At 19.7% G+C, this 22,405-nt stretch overlaps 2 protein-coding genes across 3 annotated transcripts in view; one reads left to right on the top strand and one right to left on the bottom strand.

Annotated features, from left to right (window-relative positions):
* Window positions 1-1,818, bottom strand: part of LOC122504653 (cytochrome b5 reductase 4) — a 31,214-nt gene extending 29,396 nt beyond the window's left edge. The window contains exon 1 of the mRNA XM_043615847.1: window positions 1,571-1,818. The gene's annotated coding sequence lies outside the window, so the exon portion shown is untranslated. The remainder of the gene's footprint in view (window positions 1-1,570) is intronic.
* On the top strand, window positions 1,248-21,406 carry LOC122504654 (fatty-acid amide hydrolase 2-A). Of its 2 annotated transcripts, none has more exons than XM_043615849.1 (9): window positions 1,248-1,424; window positions 10,895-11,105; window positions 14,547-14,750; window positions 15,181-15,386; window positions 17,754-17,896; window positions 18,001-18,179; window positions 18,378-18,767; window positions 19,608-19,790; window positions 21,208-21,406. In XM_043615849.1, the coding sequence occupies exons 2-9, from the start codon at window positions 10,899-10,901 to the stop codon at window positions 21,304-21,306; spliced, it is 1,611 nt and encodes a 536-aa protein (XP_043471784.1). In that variant the 5' UTR covers window positions 1,248-1,424; window positions 10,895-10,898; the 3' UTR covers window positions 21,307-21,406. The 2 variants fall into 2 exon arrangements, with proteins under 2 accessions (XP_043471784.1, XP_043471783.1); XM_043615848.1 differs by lacking the exon at window positions 1,248-1,424 and adding an exon at window positions 7,973-8,184.
* The last annotated feature ends 999 nt before the right edge of the window (window positions 21,407-22,405 follow it).

Raw genomic sequence — 22,405 nt, 5'->3', positions numbered from 1 at the left:
ATTTTTACTACATTTAAAGAAAATTTTACTAATTCAAAAGTAAACTTTATAATAAAAGTAAATTTTAATATAAAAATTAGTAAAATTTACTCTTTTGACTCATTAGAATTTATTCTGAAAATAGTTTAAATTGTCAGAAATTCCTAACAACTTGTGCTTTACTTTGTAAATTGTAAAAATTATTTTATACTCGTTACCTTCTAGGAAATAATTTCTGAGTTTAAAAACTCTTAACAAAAATAATATAAAAAGATTCAAGACTCCAAAACTAAAACTTTTCCAAAGTTTGTAAAAAGTAGTAACTTTAATCTTCAACTCATAAATGAAAAAAAATTTTCCAACTTAGAAAATAATGACAATTTTTGTACCTAAGTCAAAAATGTTTTTTTTTTTAAAAAGTGAAAAGGGGAGAATAGTCTTGACTTTTGGTGCTTTAGGGGGATTTTATTAATTATAAGGGGATAAGAAGGGAGATTAAGTAAAGAAAGGGGACTGTGATCCCTGCAATTCTGTATATAAATTAATTACACAATTCAAAAAATAATTTCATAAAAATAAATTAGTATTTAATTTAGTTACAAATTACAATTTAATAAATACAATTAAATTAAAAACAATTATTATAATCAAATTATTAATATAAATGTTATTAATTATTAAATAAATCGTTAGAAAATAAAATTATTAATTATTAAATGAATCGTTAGGAAATAAAATTAATAATTATTAAATGAGTCGTTAGGAAATAAAATTATTAATTATTAAATTAATCATTAGGAAATAAAATATTTAATTCAAAAATAAGCATTAGAATAACAATTACTATTATAATCAGTAAATGACTCACTTTTACACAACTTTGACCTTTAAATAAACAAAACAAAATCTACTCAAGACGTAAATAATGTCAATAAAATTTATTTTATAAAATTTTAAAAAATTTACGAAACAAAGCATGAGATGGCAGCAGCTACCGAAGCATTTACCGACCAATCTAACATCTGCAACACATGCGTACAAATAATTTCAAATATCTAAAATTTATCTCCTTTAATATTTGGTAAACAATAAAATATTTACAAAAATCAAACATTTCCAAAATTCACCAATATTTAGAAAGAAATTACATAGAAAAAAATATTTAATAGAGAAAATGTTTTTTTTTTTGAATAAAATTATTTATCAAGAACACGACTAGTCATCGATTTTAACAACTGAAGCTCCATTGCATCTGAACATCTATTCTTCTCTCTCTATCTATCTTTTGTCAAAAGAAAATTCATTTACACAATCATCACTATGTAAACAATTCAATAATTTTTTTCAACCAATTAATTTATTTAATAAACAATTAAAATTATGGCAGTTGTTACATATCAGGAGTACGAGACTGTTGCATACTAGCTATACAAGAAAATAAAAAAGTAAGTCTATTTTATCGTAGTAAGAAAAATAAAAAGTAAATAAATGTGTGTGAGTCATTTTTATCTTTTCTCCACAAGTGACAATTATAATAGCATTTGCAAGAAATTTAAAATAAAATTGTACTGAAAAAAAAACAAATCCTTACGTGTGCGAGTCATTCGTTGAGTATTTTAACCTTAAAAAGTGTTTCCCTCTTTTTCTCACTTGAATTAAAATGAAAATATCACATCACATTTGTATATTAAAAACATTCTATAAATTACAAATTGAATAATATCAATTAAATAACAATCGAAATTATGACTTTCTTCTAATGACAATGTAAAGAGCAAATGTTTATTAAAGTCCAGATTTACTCTGTCGCACTGAAAGGCAAAACGTTTGATAGACGATAGCAATTATATTCACACATACAAACGCTCCCTCAGGGACGCATTTATCTTCAAAAAATCAATAAAAAATTTTACTTTTTATTTCTTTTTTCAAATAAAATTTTATTTTTTATTGAAAAAAAATTGTTCGCATATAAATTAAATTTTTTACCTTATATTATTTTTTTGAATGTCATCATTAAAATTTTATTAAGCATAAACATTTGTAAAGTAAGTCATTGCCTTTTTTTTTTTAAAAAAATCTTCACGAGGAAAACATTTTTAGTTTTTATTTTCCTCATTAGGATTTATATAGAGTATAGTGTGTATAATTCATTCATTACATATTCATGAGTGTAAAAACGTGCAAGGATATAAAAGGGTATATAAATCATATAAATCCTTTTAAGTAATTTTTAAATAATTAACGAAATAATAATGCAGAAAATTGCACAATTATTATAAGCTCAATTAAATTTGTATTGCACTGTACATTTTTCTTCTATTACATCAAAATTCGTTAATTTATTTTTCCGAAAGTATTTCATACTTTATTTTTTAAATTTTATTCTATAAATATTATTATTATTATTATTATTATTATTATTATTGTTATTATTGTTATTATAAATAAAACATAAAAACAATATAATAATAATAAAAATAATACCAAATGGCAAATTATATAATGATTATTTCATGAACTAGCAATAATTCGCGCGCTTAAGCGCGCGGCACTAAACGTTTTTAAATAAAATTAGCAATTTAAAAAAATAGAATTTAGCAATTTTTAATTCAAATTTTTTTTCCATAAATATAAAATGTAAATTGGAATATAGATTATTACTATTATAACCACAATAATTATATATAGGTATTCTGAGACAGTAGGGAATTCAAGAAACAGTCGCAGACAAAGTACTGGAAAAAATTAAATTTTTAGATTTCATAAGAAAATTCTGAATTTTTTTTTTGTTTTGTGTCTTTTTTGTTTGACTCATAAACTATAAAATTATCACGAATTCTAATACAAAACCTTTTATTTTTTCTATTTCTGACAGTAATTTCTTTTTAAATAACTTTATATTCTTGAACAACTATCATAAAATAAATAAATTATTTAATGAATAATTTTACTCAAATATTTCAAAATTAAATGATTGCAAAAATTCAATTATTTTCAAAATGTAAAGAAAAATTCTCGTCAAAATTACAATTATCATTATAAATAACAAAATTCTTCTCCGAAATTCAATTATTTTTAAAAATTTTCCTCATTTCAATGATTTTCAATATCTACTATTTTAATAAATTTCATAAAAGACTTCAATTATTTAAAAAAACATTTAATAAAATTGTACTCAAACATTTAATAATTTTCATAAATAATAAAAATTGCACATGAAGTCAATAATTATTAAAAAATTTTCTGTAAATTTCTTCGCAATAATTCAATTAATTTCATAAATAATAAATTTTTGTTATGAATTCAATTATTTTCATAAATAATAAATTTGTTTTAGAAATTCAATTATTTTCATAAATAATAAAGCTCATCGTAGAATTTTAATTATTTTTAGTACAATTTTAATCGAATTTCTCGAAAAAAGTAATTATTTTTAAAAATTTAATTAAAAATCGTCAAAAAAATTAAATTATTTAAAAATTTGTTGATAAAATTCTTTATAAGAATTAAATTTTAAAAATATTTTCCTAAACATTTAAGTGAATTTTTCCAAACTTTTGTGATTTTTTCTACATTATTTTATGGGAATGTTTCTAAATTCATATAGGAAGTTTTCGATATTTTTTTAGAAAAATTTCTTTATCTATGTTAGTAAATTTTTCTAAATAATTAGTGAAATTTGCTTCCTAAATTTTTTTGGGAAAATTTCCAAAAATTTTCTTACTTGTGTATTTAATTGATGAATTTTCGAATAATCAAAATTTCGTAAAATTGAATTTTAAACAAATGTATTTGCAAATTCTCAAAGAACTTTTTCAAAAATTATTAAAAAATAGTTGATTTAGAGAAGAATTTTTGTTAAAAATTCTAGAAAATAATAATTGAATTGGAATGATGAAAATAATTTTGAAGAAGTTTCAGTTACAATATTCTTAATTAACTATAATAATCGTCTTATTCTTTCTTTTATTCTGTCCACACCTGAAGTTAGTCATGGTTATTCTTTTGTTTTTTATTCGTTTGATAAAAAATAGAAATAAAATATAAAAATAACGATTTTTTAACAAAGTTCATGCTTTTGTTTTTTATATGTTTTGAATTTTTGATAGATAATATTACATTTCTTTATTTTGTTATTATTCTTTTAATTTAATAATATTATTTTTATTTCTTAAATAATTCAAAAATATTTTTATTAATCTAAAAAAATTATTAATATTATTATATTATTCATTATTTCCTTTGTTTCTAAAAAATTAACATTTTGTAACAAACAGTTTAGAAAATTAACAAATGTAAAACCTGTGAAATATTTTCTTTTTTTTAATATGAAAAACTTTATTACTTGACAAAATTTTGACTTCTTCCTTGACTCTAAAGAATATTCTGATTAACTCTAAAAATGATTAGATACTCCAAAAAATGTTCCATTAAATTTATTTACGAATTTCTTTAATTCTAAAATTATTTGAAAACATCAATAACTTCTTTTCTAAATAAATTTTAATCATTATTATTTTCCCACAGGAATAAATTATTTTTAATAATTTTTGAAAAAAGTTCTTTGAGAATTTTAAAATCCATTTGTTTACGAAATTTAAATTATTCAGAAATTCTTCAACTAAATACGAATTAAAAAATAAATACTTCAAATAATTTCAGAAAAAAATTCAATTAAACTTTTTTAAAATAATTAATTGTACAGAATTGTTAGTTATAAGTATGAAAAATACAAATTTTTAAAGAATTTTATTTATTTATTTACTTAACATGTAAACATGTAGCATTAAGGAAATAAATATCTATCTATCTATCTATCTTATTTATTTACTTTTTATTTTTTTTGTTTATTTTTTTTAAATTTAATTATTTCTTAAAATTCATGCTAGAATGCTTTTAATATTCAATTATTATGTAGAACTTTAACTAAAATTCATTTTTAAATAAATTTTTATTAGATAATTCAATAATTTAAATGCAAAAATAAATAATTTATTGAGTAATTAAAATTTCTTAAAATTTAAGTCTGATAAAGAATTTTATCAAAACAATTTTAAATTCATTTTTTGAAGGCACAAATATGAAATTTTATGCAAAGTTAGCAAAGCAGTGATATATTTTGTAAATTTCAATTTTTAACGAAATTTTTTAATTATTTTTGTGATTAAGTAGTTAAGTGATTAAGTACCAGTTTTTATTGTTAATAGGCATTATTATTAATTATCTATTAATACTAGGAGAAACTACACGCGCGCTTTAGGGCGCGTTTTTTTTAGCTGTCACCTGTAATAATTTCAAAAGATAACATTTTTGTAATTTTTCATAAATTTTTCGAAGAATTTTTTATTGAAATTTTGTAAAGATAATCGAATTTATTTTGAGTAATGATAATAATAATAAATTAAATACTTTGTTTGGCGGGCGTGACATTTACTACTTATTTATATTATTTACAAAAAAATTTTAAATACAAATTTCATAAAATTCAATTATTTTTTTAATTTTTAAATAAAAAATTATTCCAAAATAATTCATAAAAAATCATTTTTTCTCGATAGTTTTTCAAAACTTAAATTATTTAAGAAAATCAATTTTAAATCTGTAAAGTCTAATTATTGTTAAAAACAGGAAGAGTTTGAAATATATAAAATCTTTCAATGCTGAAGAATAACATTCAGAATTTTCTTATGAATTCTTGAAATTGAATATTATTCCAGCACTTTTGATAAAATTTTCTGACTTTTTCCTGATTTCCCTGAATAAATTTAGAAAAATAGTGATTTTGTGTAGAATTCTTCTGAATAATTGTATTTTTGAATGTTAATGACATGAAAATAATATTAATTAATTTTTACTAGAAAACTATTAGAAACAAAATAACAAATAAATAATAAATTGTAATTAAATGTAATTTATTTTTGATAATTAATAAGTCAAAAATAATGTAATGAACATATTTTTTATCGTCATATTGGCATTCACGCTTTCATTAATTTTCATGTGACATGTAATGTAACGAAATTTGTTATAAAAAAGCATATCAATAATAAATTAAACTGTAGTTACAATATTGTTACTATTATATTATTTTCTATCTATATATTTTTTTTTAAAAATGTTTTTATTAACGGAAGTTCATAATGAGACATATTGTAATAAATTTTGCCCATAAATTTATTCATTATAAATTATTAATGACAAAGCTTTTGTGTATAAACTATAAAATATTCGACATTAGTCCTATTTGTAATAAATTTATATTTTTAAATAATAAAACTTCGTATTCTTTTAAAAACTATTATCGAAAATATTTTTAAAACAATTTCATTACTTTTTATAATTCATATAATTATAAATTATATTTTAATTCTAAAACTATATTCTTTTAAAAATAGCAAAAAGAAAAGAGCTAAGTTATTTTACTTTTTAAAACAAAAATAAATTTTTAGTTTTTTACAAATTTTCTTTTTGCATATTTTATTTAATCTCACATTATAAAATCATTTTTATTTCTTTTCACAATTTTCTCATGAATATGTAACAAAAAAAAAGCATTTTCCAAAGCAATATAATTACTAATTTTAAAACACATTTGGTATTCGTCGTCTAAAATGCAATTTTAGAATTTCTTTTGTATAAAAATGCAATTTTAACTCTAAGTGCATAAATGATATTTTCAGTTTTAATATACAAACGAGCAGCTTTGTAGAACGTACAAAAAAAAGAGAGAAAAAAATGGGAGGCTTGCGTGATGTATATTTTTATATAACAATAAAAAAAATATTCATCTACTTAAAATCAATAAAGCACTCATAAACTCTTTTAAATATATTAACGAGACATATAAATTATGTAAGTCTATTATTTATAGTACAAATAGCCTAATGTCTTATTGAATTTGAAAAAAACCCTAATGAATTCTTTTTATTAACAATTTTTTTTATTTTATTTTTATCATTTTTAAAAACTTTTTAATTCTTTCTTTAATTTAATTACAATCATTTCTTTAATTATGAATTATTTATTTCACTATTTATTAACTAATTATTAATTAATTAACTAATATATTTGCATATTTCTACATAATATAATTATTAATTATACATAAATACTAGAGTCTTTAATTTTTTCTTATTTAATTTGTTATTATAAAATATATAACTATAAAGAAATTCGTGTAATATTTGAATAACGCTAAAATTGAATAGCGGGCGCATGATGCCAGTGGTAAATTTGGAATTTCCTATTCATAATCAACCGCATTCCTTGCTTTTAGCAACTTTTAGCTATATTTAAATGTTCTTTCCAAAATGACGTAGAATAATTTAAAATTTTTCTAAAATAAAAAAATATTGAAACATAATAGTAACAGTAATTAAAAAATATTGAATACATATAAATAAATAAAATAAGTACAATAAAAGTATTTACGCCTTTTATTGCAAAATAATTATTATCGTTGTTATTATAAATATTATTATTATCATTATTATTCTTACTATTATTATTATTTCTAAATTTTATAAATTTTGCAAAACTTATAAAAAATTATACTTGTTTTAGTTAATTTTTCTATTCTACAGTTTACGCTGAAAAAATTTATTTGATTCAAAAAAACATTTACTTGCATCAAGTAAATTATATTTCAGTTAAATAAATTGTTTTTTTCATTGTAAAAAAATATTAATTTAATCAAATTGAATAATAAATTTTGAGTTTCAGTACATTAATAAATTAAAAAATAAAAAAAAAATAAAAAAAAATAGAAAACAAAAATAATAAATAAAAAAAATGATGGCAAAATAGACATTTCTCAAAAATTTGCGAATTTTTTTATAAAGAACCATATCAGTCTCACTACAGGATGACACAGTATATAATAATGGACACAGACTATAGATAAAAATTCGCTATATTCCTCACTTTAGTCGGCCTATCGCTCTCTTACAGAAAAATGTTTTTATACACCTATATACAGTAACAAGTGAAGCCTAATGTACTGTAGTCTTCTTGGTACTGTCTCACAAGTCAGTCAGTTAAGCGTTCTGCCGGAAAGTAGAGGCACCGGAACATTGCTTCAATAGTTTATTGTAATTTAATTTTCTCAATCATGCGATGCATTGACTAATAAATTTAATAATAATAAAAAATAAAATAAAAAAATCTCTTGGAATATCACAATTACTTATTAGCAAAACAAGAGTAAGTAATAAACAAAACTTTTTCTTTTAAATGTAGAAAAAAAAACAGTTGACGTTATCCTTGACGTTAAGCGCAGCAAATGTAAATTGATAAATTGCAAAAAAAACTCATTTTCTTTCTTTGAAGAAAAATTTTTCTATTTTTTTTTGAGAATTTATTTTTTTTTAATTCTATTAATTAATTCTATTAATTTCAATTTTAATTCTATTAAAAAAATATTATAAAGACACCGCGCCCGATTTCCAAGTTGCGAATTGGCAAAAGTACCGTTAAATAAAGGCCAATTAATGTTGATCGCAGTATTTTACACACAGACAATTGTTATGCCAATCGAATCAACAATTTGCGGATATTATCCTATATTGATGACAAATTTCATAAACTAAATCAAATCGAAGTGCAAAAATAAACAAAAATATTTTTCAAGTAAAGTAAATATTGTTTTAAAAAAAAGTTAGTCCCTCATTTTTTCATAGTTTTAGTTTTTAAAAGAAAACTATATAATATTAAGTCACGTGACACATTTATTAAAAAAATAACTAATAATAATAATATGTAATATTACAAGGAAAAAAATTTTCACCTGAAACAGCGATAAGTTTTACTAGAATAGCTAAAAATTTAAACTGTAACAACTCAAATTACAAAATATTGCTTATTTAGTAAAATTTATAGCTCTTTCAAGTAAAGATCTTTTCCTGTGTAAACAATATGTTGTGTAAAATGGACAATAACAATTAAATTTACAAATTTGTTCTACTATCTGTCTACTACAAATAATAATTAAAATTCTTACCTAATGACGTCTAATATTTTTCGAAACAATAAATAGAAATAGAGTTACGTGACAAAAAATCGAAAACAAAAGTAATAGAATTAATAATAATAAATTGAAACAAGAACAAAATGCAAAATTGTTTTCTATGAAACTCGCAATATTCTCAAAAACTCCAGTCAAATAAATAAAATCGATGGAATTTATTATTTTACACAAACATGGATATAAAATAAATTTACAAAAAAAATTTCTAAAACTCAAAATTTTAAATAATAGTTTAAAAAAAATTTATAATTCGATTCGGAACTTTTTTGTCACCCTGTGTAATATAATTAACTCAGCAATTAAATAAGATATAATTTTTGCTTTTTCAGTTAAATTTACTAATAAATTAGTAGAAATTTCTAGGTATTAGTAAAATTTACTAATTCAACAGCACAAAGTCTAATTAAGTTACTAATAATTAAATAATTTAATTATATTATTTTCAAAGGTTTCAAAAGTCAATTTTCCGGTGACTTTTAAAAATATTAACTCTTTCTGTTTACACGCATTTTATAAAATTCATTTACTGATGTTAATCAACGTCTTATTGTAGATTTTCATCAAGTTTAATTATTTCTATATGTGAGTCAGTTGTAAAACAATATATAATTGCAAAGGAAATTATATTTTATTTTTAAAACTTTTTTTCAAAAATAAACTCTTTTTCTCTTTTTCTGAAATAATAACACCTGTATAAAGTACTTGACTGTTTACTTTCATGGATGTTAAGTTAACATAATATTTAAACGAAGTTTAAATCTTTATCTTCAATAAACGAGAAAAAAATACTGTCGCAAACTTTATTCCTCTGAGAGTAAAAATAAAATGCTAAAAGTACACTTTTTAAAATTATACCTTTTTTTAATATACATTTTTTTCTCCATTAGTTAATTTAATTAATTACTACGAAACTAGTGCAAAATAACTGAGAAAAAATGGTTTATTATTCCTTTTTTTTGTATTTTTTTAACAAAGATTTATTTTTTGTAAGCCTGTTTACTACTCAAATAAATAAATAAATAAACAAAGAAATTTGTTATTATTAATTCTAGAAAAAAATGTTTCATTTAAAATATTTTAATTTAATTTTAATTTTAATTTTAATTTTAATTTTAATTTTAATTTTTACTTTTATATTTTAATCAACATTTGAAAAATATTAATTCAAAAATTAATTTGATAAATTCGAAAGCACAATATGTACAATAAAAAATAATAATTAAATTTTTTTGTTTGAATACTTCATGATAATAATATTAATAATTAATAATATGAAATTGTTATGATATTGAATTTCGCTATAAAATTAGAACGAAACAAATTGAGTAAAGAATTACAATTTGACCAGTTTATGCCGAATTAGTCTTCATTCGTTCATTCAATTACAAGTAAACTGCAGTTAAAGTTAAACGAGGTCATCTACTTTATTTATGCTTTGAATATAACATTCATCTTATATTTCACTGGTTAGCAATATTCTCTTTTCGTTTCCATATCAAATAATTATTGCAATTGATAAAAACCACTTAATAGGAAAGTTATACAATTTTTCAATTCATAACTAATTTTTAATTAATTTAACTAATTATGCAAGCAAGTAAACAATTATTATTAATTTCTTGCCTTAAATTTAATATCAATAAAAAAATTAATTATGCAGACAATAATTGAATAATAATTATAAAAATTAATTTAGCTCCATCAGTATAAATAGTTGACATGGCAATTACTCAAACACTATAATATATAAACAATTATTATAATTAGGCTAATTAATTTTTCCATATTAAATTTAATTTAAATAAAAAATTAATTATCCAAACAATAATGAAATAATTATAAAAAATTAATTCAAATCTGCAATATAACATTCAATATTTTTTTCAGCTAAATGTCGAGTAAGGAAAAGAAACACGAAAAAATGAAGACCATTGGGAAAATATTGTCTGTGATTCACAAACTGATAGAATTTATAGTCAGAGGATTATTACTTTTAGTTGCATATGTAAGTGGTCCAGCGGAAATGCAACCGCCAATAAAAGATTTAACACTTTTACACAGCGCAACAGCATTAGCGACGAAAATTCGCAACAAACAAGTAAGTTTCATTGATATTTAACAGTAAAAAATTCAGAATTTTTACTCTAAATTTGAATTAGTTAAAAGCATTAAAATTAACTAATAAATTTTTGGTAACTCATTTAATTAGTCAAATTTGAATATTTTCTTAATTATTTATTTACTAGCAATTAGCTATTTCACTATATATAGTACTTCTGTTAGTAGGGTATTTTCTACTAATAGTACTTGTACTACTATTTATTTTCTACCAATAATACTTGTAGTATAGTATTTATTTTCTACTAATGGTAATTGTGCTAGAAGTTATTTTTTAATAATAACACTCTACTTTAACTAAAAAAATAATTACTAGTAGAAGTACTATTAATAGAAAATAACTAATTACTAGTAAATAAATAATTGAGAAAATAGTCAAATTTGACTAATTTAATTAGTTAGCAAAAATTTTACATATTTTAACAGAAACTAAAAGTGAATTTAACTAATAATTATTAGTAGTATTTTCTACTATAATTTATTAGTAAATTTTACTAATAAATAGTCATTTCTACTAATTTATTAGTAAATTTTACTAATAAATATAGTCATTTCTACTTATTTATTAGTAAATTTTACTTTTCAAAAGCAAACAGTCAATAATAATATTTAGTTGTTTTAAATAAAAATCATTTCATACAAATATTATTTAATAATAAATATTTACTTTAATAAAAATAGTTAATTATTACTAATATTCAATAATATAATAAATATTATTATTATTAACTATAATAATCGTCTTATTCTTTCTTTTATTCTGTCCACACCTGAAGTTAGTCATGATTATTCTTTTGTTTTTTATACGTTTTGATAGAAAATAGAAATAAAATATAAAATCATCACGATTTTTTTAAAAATTCATGTTTTTGTATTTCTATATGTTTTGACAGATAATATTACATTTCTTCATTTTTTTTATTATAATATAATATTATTGATGATTAATTATTAATTAATTAATTATTATCTAATGATTCTGATTCACTCTAAAGATGATTAGATACTCCAAAAAATGTTCCATTACATTTATTTACGAATTTCTATAATTCTAAAATTATTTGAAAACATCAATAACTTCTTTTCTAATTAAATTTTAATTATTATTATTTTCCCACAGGAATAAATTATTTATAATAATTTTTGAAAAAAGTTCTTTGAGAGATTAAAAATACATTTGTTTACAAATCAATTTTACGAAATTTAAATTATTCAGAAATTCTTCAATTAAATACGAATTAAAATTATTATGAAAATTAATCTCCTTTTTTATTTAGAAAAAATAGTAGAAAATTGTTAATATTGTTAAAAAATTTTGATTAAGAAGTAGGGAAATATACCCATTTTATGCATAATTCTTAATTATCAATAACAATATTGTTTATAAATTCATTTTTTTCTTTTGGGGAGAAAAACATTAGTTAGTCCCGTTTCTTAATATTTTTGTAGAAAATTCTCAATTTTCATAAATAAATAATTTGCATCATTTCCATTTCTTAATTACAATTGTTTTAATAAAATTCAAAGTTTTTTAAAAATAATAAAAAAAAATGTTTATAAATTTTATTTGTCATTTAGAAAATTTAATTGAAAATGAAACTGAAAATTTTTGAATTTTTAGAAAATAAAGGAAAAAATGTTATTGAAAAAAATGTTCTGTTATATTTATTTCCTACTAATATCTTTAATTGTAAAATTATTCGAAAACAATCATTTCTTTTTTAAATATTTTAAATATTTAATTATTGTTATTATTTTTCCATAGGAATTAAGATTTTCAAAAATTTCAAATTCCAACCTTTTTGAAATTAATCAACAAATTTGTTATAAAACATAAAGATAATTCTTTATGTTTTATAATAATTAAATAGGATCGAGTGTTAAAATCATTATTTTATATTATAAGAAATAAAAATATTGTTACTGAAACTTTTTCAAAATTATTTTCATATTCAATTATTATCTAAAATTGAAACTAAAATTCATTTTTAAATCAATTGTTATTAGAAAATTCTACGAGAATTCAATTATTTCAATAAAAAACTAAATTATTTATTGAATAATTAAATGTTTCTTAAAATTTAATTCTTATAAAGAATTTTTCAACAAATTTTTAAACGTAATTTTGTATTTTTTTGACGGATTTTAATAAAATCTTTTAGAATAATTACATTTTTCAAAGAGTTCGATTAAAATTTTATTTTAAAAAATTGAAATTCTGTGATGAGTTTTATTATTTCTGAAAATAATTGAATTATTGAGAAGAAACTTATAAAAAAAATTGTAAATTTTTGAATTTCTGTGAAGTTTGGATTATTTTTAAAAATAATTTTTTTATTATTTAAAAATTATTAAAATTGTTTTTAAATAATTGAATTCTTTTGGGTAAATTTAATAAAATAGTAGATATTAAAAATAATTTAAATGAGGAAAATTTTTGAAAATAATTGAAATTTTGACAAGAATTTTATTAAAATTTTTGAAAATAGTTGAATTTTGAAGAAGAATTTTTTTATTTATAAAGATAATAATTGGGAATTTGTCGAGATTTTTTTGTAAATTTTGAACGTAATTGGATTTTATAATAAGAATTTTATTACTTTTGAAAATAATTGAATTTCTGCAATCATTTGTAACTTCTTTAAAATTCAATTTTTTTAATGTTTTTAACTAAAATTCTTCTATAAATACATTATTTTTAATAATTAATTAAATATATATTGACAAATTTAACTAATTTTAGAAGATTTTGAATGATTAAAATTTTTCAAAAATGTAAGTTCATTAAAATTTTTAATTAAATTCATTCAACATTGAAATTTTATAAAATTTCATATTGAAACCGTTTGAAGTTCATTTATTTATGAAAATTGTAAACCCAATTCTTTTAAAATTGAATTAATTTTGAAATATTTAAGTAAAATTATTTAGAATTTTCTTATGAATTCTAAAAATTTAATTTTTTTCAGTACTTTTAATAAAAATTCCTGACGTTTGCCTGAATTCCCTATGTCAAAATATATGATTATTATAATTATAATAATATTAAAACTATATATATATATATATATATATATATATATATATATATATATATATATATTCTACTTCATATTTTATTTTTATAAAAAAAAATTTGAATTAAAAATTTTTACGTTCGATTATTTTTAAAATTGCTAATGTTATTCAAAAAAGTGAGCGAGAAGTCAGTCTCGTGAATTGTTGCAAATTTTATAATAATAATAACAATAATAATAGTAATTATTAATATAGGAATAATAAATATTATTTAATATCAGAAATATTACTACATTGATGATAAAAGTTTATTAGAAAAAAAAATGATTTCTATTTTCAATGTAGGAATAATATTTTCTTTTTAAAAAGGGGTCAATTACTATTTGCAATGAATTAATTACAGCTCTCATCAGAGGATGTTGTACAATCGTACATCGATAGAATAAGAGAAATTCAACCAATATTAAATCCAATGGTTGAAGATCGTTTCGAGGAGGCATTAAAAGATGCAAGAAAATGTGACGAATTATTAAAATCATCTAATTCTCCAACAGTTGAATTTCTTGCCAAAGAAAAACCTCTATTTGGAGTTCCATTTACGACAAAGGTGCTTTTATGGTTTGCAATATAGGTACAATTTACAAGACGACTATACATAATTTGCACTTTCTTTATCATAGTTTATATAGTCCCTTTTTCCTCTGTGTATATATAAATTCCATATTGAAACATATTTTCTTTTATGAAATACTATAAAAGAAGGAAAAATGTGCTAAATATGCAGCATGTTACATTTTTTTTTTTTTAAGAAAATAAAGAACAAGGAAATTTAAATAGAAAATAAATAGAAAATAAAAAGAAAATAAATAGAAAACTTGAGCATGATTTTAAAAATTGGAAGCAAATTAACTAATTGAGTGAATGTAATTTAAAAAAAAATGACGAAACTGAAAACAATCAACGTATCATTAAGAGAAAAAGAAATTTGAAAAATGAAAAAGATGTGAAATTATTTGCAAATAATTTTTTTTTTAAAGGATTGTGTTGCCATTATTGGCATGAAACAAACTGCTGGAATTGTATGCCGTAAGGATTGTATAGCCGATGAGGATGCAAATGTAATAAAATTAATGAGAAATGCTGGAGCTATACCTCTTGCAACGACAAATGTATCGGAAGGTGCAATGTGGTGGGAGTCCAGTAATTTATTGTACGGAACCAGCAGAAATCCTTACAACACAAGGTAAATATTTTTTAAATTTCTCTTTCTTTAATATTCCTTTATTATTCTTAGTTATCATTATCATTTTTATTTTTATCACAATTCTTATCTCTGTAAACAAAATTTTCCTTTGACAGAATTTTTATTCAAGCTTGTTACAAAATTTTTTTTTTTAATATAACTATTATCAAAAATTTTAATTAATGACTCTTTTAAAAATCAATTTTTTTTTATTTAATTTTAATTTTTTTATGTTGCTCTTAAAATTTAAAAAAAGAAGATGAATAGATTTATATTTACTTAGAAATTTCGATAATTTAAATAAAAGAAATTGTATTTGAACCAATTATTAGTATTTGAAACAAATGCCATTTAATTACGACTTAAATAAAAATTGCTCTATTCAAGTAAATATTTATTTGGTAATAGACAAGTAATCGGTTATTTGAATCAAATAAATTATTTTTCAGTGTTTTGTACGAATTGAATTAAAAATATTATATAAATTAATCTTCATATTCTTTTAGAACATGAAGGAAAAAATTTTATTGAAAAAAATGTTCTGTTAAATTTATTTACGAATATCTTTAATTGTAAAATTATTCGAAAACAATAATTTCTCTTTTAAATATTTAATTATTATTATTTTTCCATAGGAATTAAGATTTTCAAAAATTTCAAATTTAAACCTTTTTGAAATTAATCAACTTTAAAAATATTGTTATAAAACATGAGGAAATCGATTTCAATCGATTTCTTCATGTTTTATAAAACTAATTAAATTTTATTCAATTATTTAAAATTTAAAATACAATAGTAAATTATTTATTGAATAATTGAATGTTTCTTAAAATTTAATTCTTATAAAGAATTTTATTAACAAATTTTTAAATAATTGTATTTTTTTGACGAATTTTAATAAAATTCAAATCATTTGTTTAGAATTCAATTTTACGAAATTTTGAGTATTCGTAAATTCTTCAATTACATATAAATTAGAAAGTAAAAAATAAAAATAATTTTAAAAAAATAACATTAAACTTTTTCAAAAAAATTAATTCTATAAAATTGTCAATTAAAAGTGTGAAAAATTCTGATTACTTCTTAAAATTGAATTCTGGCATGAAGAATATTATCGACAAATTTTTAAATAATTTAATTCTTTCGACGAATTTTAATAACCTTCTTAAGAATAATTAAATTTTTCAAGGAGTTCGATTAAAATTTTATTAAAAATAATTGAAATTCTGCGATGAGTTTTATTATTTCTGAAAATAATTGAATTATAGAGAAGAATTTTATGAAAAAGTTGTAAATATTTGAATTCTTGTGAAATTTTTATTATTTATGAAAATAATTAAATGTTTGAGTACAATTTTATTAAATTTTTTTGAAATAATTGAATTCTTTTGCGTAATTTAATTAAAATAGTAGATATTGAAAATCATTGACATGAGGAAAAATTTTGAAAATAATTGAAATTTTGACAAAAATTTTATTAAAATTTTTGAAAATAGTTGAATTTTGAAGAAGAATTTTTTTATTTATAAAGATAATAATTGGGATTTTGTCGAGATTTTTTTGTAAATTTTGAACATAATTGAATTTTGTGATAATAATTTTATTATACTTTTGAAAATAATTGAATTTCTGCAATCATTTTCTTCAAAATTCAATTTTTTTAGTGTTTTTAATTAAATTCTTCTATAATTTCATTATTTTTAATAATTAATTAAATATATATTGACAAATTCAACTAATTTTAGAAAATTTTGAATTATTAAAATTTTTCAAAATTTTAAGTTCTTTAAAATTTCTAATTCAAAATTCATTCAAATCTGAAATTTTATAAAATTTCAAATTGAAACCGTTTGAAGTTCATTTATTTATGAAAAGTGTAAACGTAACTTTTTTAAAATTGAATTAATTTTGAAATATTTAAGAAAAATTATTCATTAAATAATTTATTTATTTTATGGTTGTTGTTCAAGATTTAAGTTATTTGAAAAGGAATTTTTGTCAGAAATTTAAGAAATTGAAGGTGTTTTATTAAAATTCGTGGTAATTTTATAGTTTATGAGTCAAACAAAAAAGACACCAAAATTCAGAATTTTCTTATGAATTCTAAAGTTAAATTTTTTTTAGTACTTTAAAATAAAAATTCCCGACTTTTCCCTGAATTTCCTATGTCAGAATATATGATTATTATAATTATAATAATATTAAAACTATATATTCCATTTTATATTTTATTTTTATAAAAAAAAGAATTTGAATTAAAAATTTTTACGTTCTATTATTTTTAAAAGTGCTAATTTTATTGAAAAAAGTATGTGAGAAGTCAGCTAGTAAGTATTATATAAATTGAAATTCTATTAAAACTTTTAGACACATTGTCGGAGGATCATCAGGTGGAGAAGGTTGTCTGCAGGCGGCTGCAGGTTCTCCATGTGGATTAGGCTCCGATATTGGTGGCTCCATACGAATGCCCTGCTTTTTTAATGGAATTTTCGGTCATAAACCTTCCAAGGGTAGTCTCTTATTATTTTTTTTATAAAATCAATCAACAAAAAATGGAAATTTTCCCAAGTATAAAAAATTATTAAATAAAAACGCTTTTTTTCCCATGCTGCAGGAATTGTTTCAAATCACGGACAATATCCTAGCACACACAATGAACAGCAAGACTCACTTCTGGGAATTGGACCAATGTGTCGATATGCTCAGGACATGCTTCCAATTTTAGAAATAATAGCCGACAGTAACGCGGAAAAATTGAATCTACGTTCGAAAGTTGATATTTCAAAACTCAAGGTATTATTGTTTCAATGAACAATTGAATTAATAATTAATATTAAATTATATATACATAGGTAATATTAATAAATAATAAATAATATAATATTAATAAATATTAATTTATTGTTTATATCAACTTATATTAATTCTTTTATCATATAAAGAAAAAAATAAAGTATTAAAATTCAAAAATATAAAATAAAATTTTTTCAGTTCTACTACATGGAAAATAATGGTGGTCAATTTTTGGTATCGCCAGTAGATCGTGAAATAAATGAATCGATGAGAAAAATTGTCAATTATCTTGAGAAGGCGCACAAAATAAAAGCAACGAAAATACAAATGAAAAAAATGAAAATGAGTTTAGCCTATTGGATGGCAGCGATGACTGGTGAAAAGGGAAAAGATTTTGCCTATGAATTAACAAATAGAAAGGGTCAAATTAAAGTTTGGTGGGAATTAATAAAATGGTTTTTCTTCATGAGCAATCATACATTAATTGCCTTAATGACATCAGCTTTTGAAAAATTCAATATGAAAATTGGAAGTGAACAACATACAAAATTAATACAAGGCGGAAGGGAACTCTATCAAGAATTTAGAGTAAGTTTTATCAAATAAAAAAAATTTTAATTAAATTACATTGAAAAAAAAATTTATTTGATTCAAATATAATTTTATTTGAATTAAATAAAAATTATTTGATTCAAGTAAATATTTATTTTATAATAGACAAGTAATCGTGGTTATTTGAATCAAATAAATTTTCTTTTCACTCTAATTTATTGAATTCACAATTTGATAATCAAATAAATGAAAATTTGTTAATTTCATAATCAAATAAATTAACAGAAATAATCAAATAAATTCAATAAATTTAGATATCAATTTTCAAACTCTATTATTAGATTCTATTACTTTTGAATAAGAATCGAATAAACTATGTAAACATTTTTCTATTTGCACATTTATTATATCTGACAAATCAATAGTAACGAAAGATATGACACATTTTATCAATATCAATTATTTAAGATTAAATTCCATGTCCTTGACAGTGTCATTATTTGAAGAACAAATGATTAAAGTACTATTTACATAGTGAATTTCGCATTAATGTCATCTTATGATAAAATATTTCATTTCATCATAATTTATTAACTTCAAACATTTGAGATTGGAAAATAATTATTTGCCTTTTAATCTTACTAAACAATTATTATTTTTGCATTATTTACTTAGTTATTTATATTTATAAATGAATAAAGTACCTATATAATAAACAATTTATGTATTTTTATTAGAAAATTATGTATTTCTTTTTATAAATTAAAAAATAAAAACTTTAAAATAATTTTCTTTGCACGATAAATTTTTTGTTAATAAATAAAATTTTAATAAGAATAACATTCATTATTAATTATAATAAATGTCATTAATTAGGATATGCTGGGAGAAGATGGAATTTTCTTGTATCCAACTCATCCGACAGCTGCTCCACTGCATCATGAGCCTCTTATAAAACCATTCAATTTTACTTATACAGCAATAATAAATGTTCTTGGACTACCAGCAACCGCTTGTCCATTAGGTCTTAATAAACAAGGGCTTCCGATTGGTATTCAGGTAAAAAAAAAAATTGAATAAATTACCGAAATCTGAATTTATAATTTTATAATTATATAAATACGAGTATAAATATGCCTAATTATTTTAAAATATGTTAATTAAGAAGTGAATTTAAAGCTAAGAATAACATTTTTTTGTTCTACAATAACGATTTGCTCCCCATTCCTCTGGATTAAAAAAATTAAATTAATTAATTAATACGAAAAGACAAGTTCAGTATAAATTGACTAAAAATTAATTAATTAATTAATCACAATTTTCTTAACAAAATTAATATTTTGTTTTAGAAAAAGAAGAAAAATATTTACAGGAATTAAGATATTCAAAAATTTCAAATTCAAACCTTTTTTAATTAAACAACTTATAAAAGTATTGTTAGAAAACATGAAGATATCGATTGCTCCGAGTCGAAGACTCGGAGTGATCGATTTCTTCATGTTTTCTAATAAATAATTAAAGATAAAATAAGATAATAAAAGAATAAAGATAAAATAAAGATAATTGAAAGATAAAATCATTATTTTATATTATTAGAATATTGTTACTGTAACTTCATTAAAATTATTTTCATCATTTTAATTCAATTATTATTTTCTAGAATTTTAAATTATTTTTTTATAAAAATAATAATTGCATTCTTTTTGGGAAATTTTATTAAAATAGTAAAATATTAAAAATCATTGAAATTAGAAAATTTTTTGAAAATAATTGAAATTAGGACAAGAATTTTTTTGACCTTTATGAAAATAATTGAACTTTGGAGAAAAATTTTGTTATTTATAAAGATAATTGGGATATTTACGAGAATTTTTTTTCAAATTTTGAACATAGTTGAATTTTATAAGAAGAATTTTAATTTGTTTTTAAATAATTGAATTTCAGCAATTATTTGTAATTTCTCCAAAATTGAATTTTTTTAGTGTTTTCAACAAAAATTCAATTTTGGAGAAATAATGAAGAAATTCAATTATTTTCAAAAAAAAAAAAAGAAATCTTATAAAATTCAACTATGTTCAGAATTTGAAAAAACTTCTCGTAAAAATCCCAATTATCTTTATAAATAACAAAATTCTGCTCCAAAGTTCAATTATTTTCATAAATGTTCAAAAAAATTCTTGTCCTAATTTCAATTATTTTCAAAAAATTTTCGAAATTCGATGATTTTCAATATCCACTATTTTGATAAAATAATAAAGTAATAATAAAATAATAAAATAATTTAATAAAATATTTAATTAATCAATTATAATAATAGTAATAATAAAAATAATTTTAATAATAATAATAATAATAATAGGAAGAATAATAATAATAAACAATAGGTGATAAAAGTAATTTCAAATAATAAATTAATTAATAAATTAAAAACACTAAATTCCATTAAAAATAAAATAATTTTTTCCGACAATTTCAGATAATTGGTGGCCTTTATCAAGATCGCCTTACATTAGCAGTTGCAGAGGAATTAGAACGCGGATTCGGAGGCTGGGTTCCTCCATCAATAACCGCATAAATTATCTAACGTTATTTATAATTGAAAGATTTTCTACCGCAAGCAAGTAAAACAAGTTATTAAACATTTTTCCACTTCAATGACTAAGCAAAAAAATAATGAAGCGTCTGACAATTTCTATTTTTTTAAATATAATGTAAACTCGATATTTTTTACAGAATTCCTATTTTTGTTATACATTTATAATATACAGACATATATAAAAATATTTAACTTACTGTACAAAAAAGAAAAAAAGTTCGTGATAAAAATAATGCCTTTACAGAGAAAAGAAAATATATATTTTCTATTTTTTCTTTTTTTGAAGACAACAGATTAATGAATGAATTAAATTAAACAAAATGAAAAATGTATATTTAAATATTTATTATCAACAAGAAAATATTTATTTTTTCATTTATTCGATTTATTTATTTATTCAAAATATTGAAATAGTCTTGTAAAATTATTTTTAAATTATTTCAATTCTGCATTAAATCTAATTTATCGTTTATTAACATTTAAATTATATTTTACAAATACAACAGATTTATTATTATTATTATTATTATTAATTTAGTGTTAAATTATATTTATTTAAACTTCTTTATAATTTAAATAAAAATATAATTATCAAAATTGTATAATATTTAATATTGATAACCGAGTTCGAAATATTGATGAATTTCAATCAGTATTTAATTATTTATTATTAAGAAAGAAATTAAAATAAATATTTTCTATTAAGAAACAATTACGTATTTAATAATTATTAAGAAAAGTACGAAAGAGCTTGTCCCGTACACTTATTTAAAATAAAAATTAATTATAATTTTAAAAAATTTTTACTAATCTTTTTGTCTTCAGAAATTGAAAAAATAATCCGAAAATGTCAATAAAAATATTTTTTTTATACTTAATTCTAGTATTCTCTATTTTGATACTATCGAATAATATTTTTAAACCGGTGTTAGGTTGTTTTTATATTAAAAAAATATATTAACTATAACTACTTTTCGTCAACGCCTCTAATAAAATAAAAAAATTTATTTATAAAAAAAAGAATTTTTCTTTATTCTCTAATGACAAAACTTTATTAAATTAATGAAATAAAATATCG

Source organism: Leptopilina heterotoma, unplaced genomic scaffold (genome assembly GCF_015476425.1).
Source record: "Leptopilina heterotoma isolate Lh14 unplaced genomic scaffold, ASM1547642v1 Lhet_31, whole genome shotgun sequence".
In the NCBI taxonomy this organism is placed as follows: domain Eukaryota; kingdom Metazoa; phylum Arthropoda; class Insecta; order Hymenoptera; family Figitidae; genus Leptopilina; species Leptopilina heterotoma.
The sequence above is the reverse complement of the archived record's forward strand: the minus strand, read 5'-3'. Positions and strand labels throughout refer to the sequence as shown.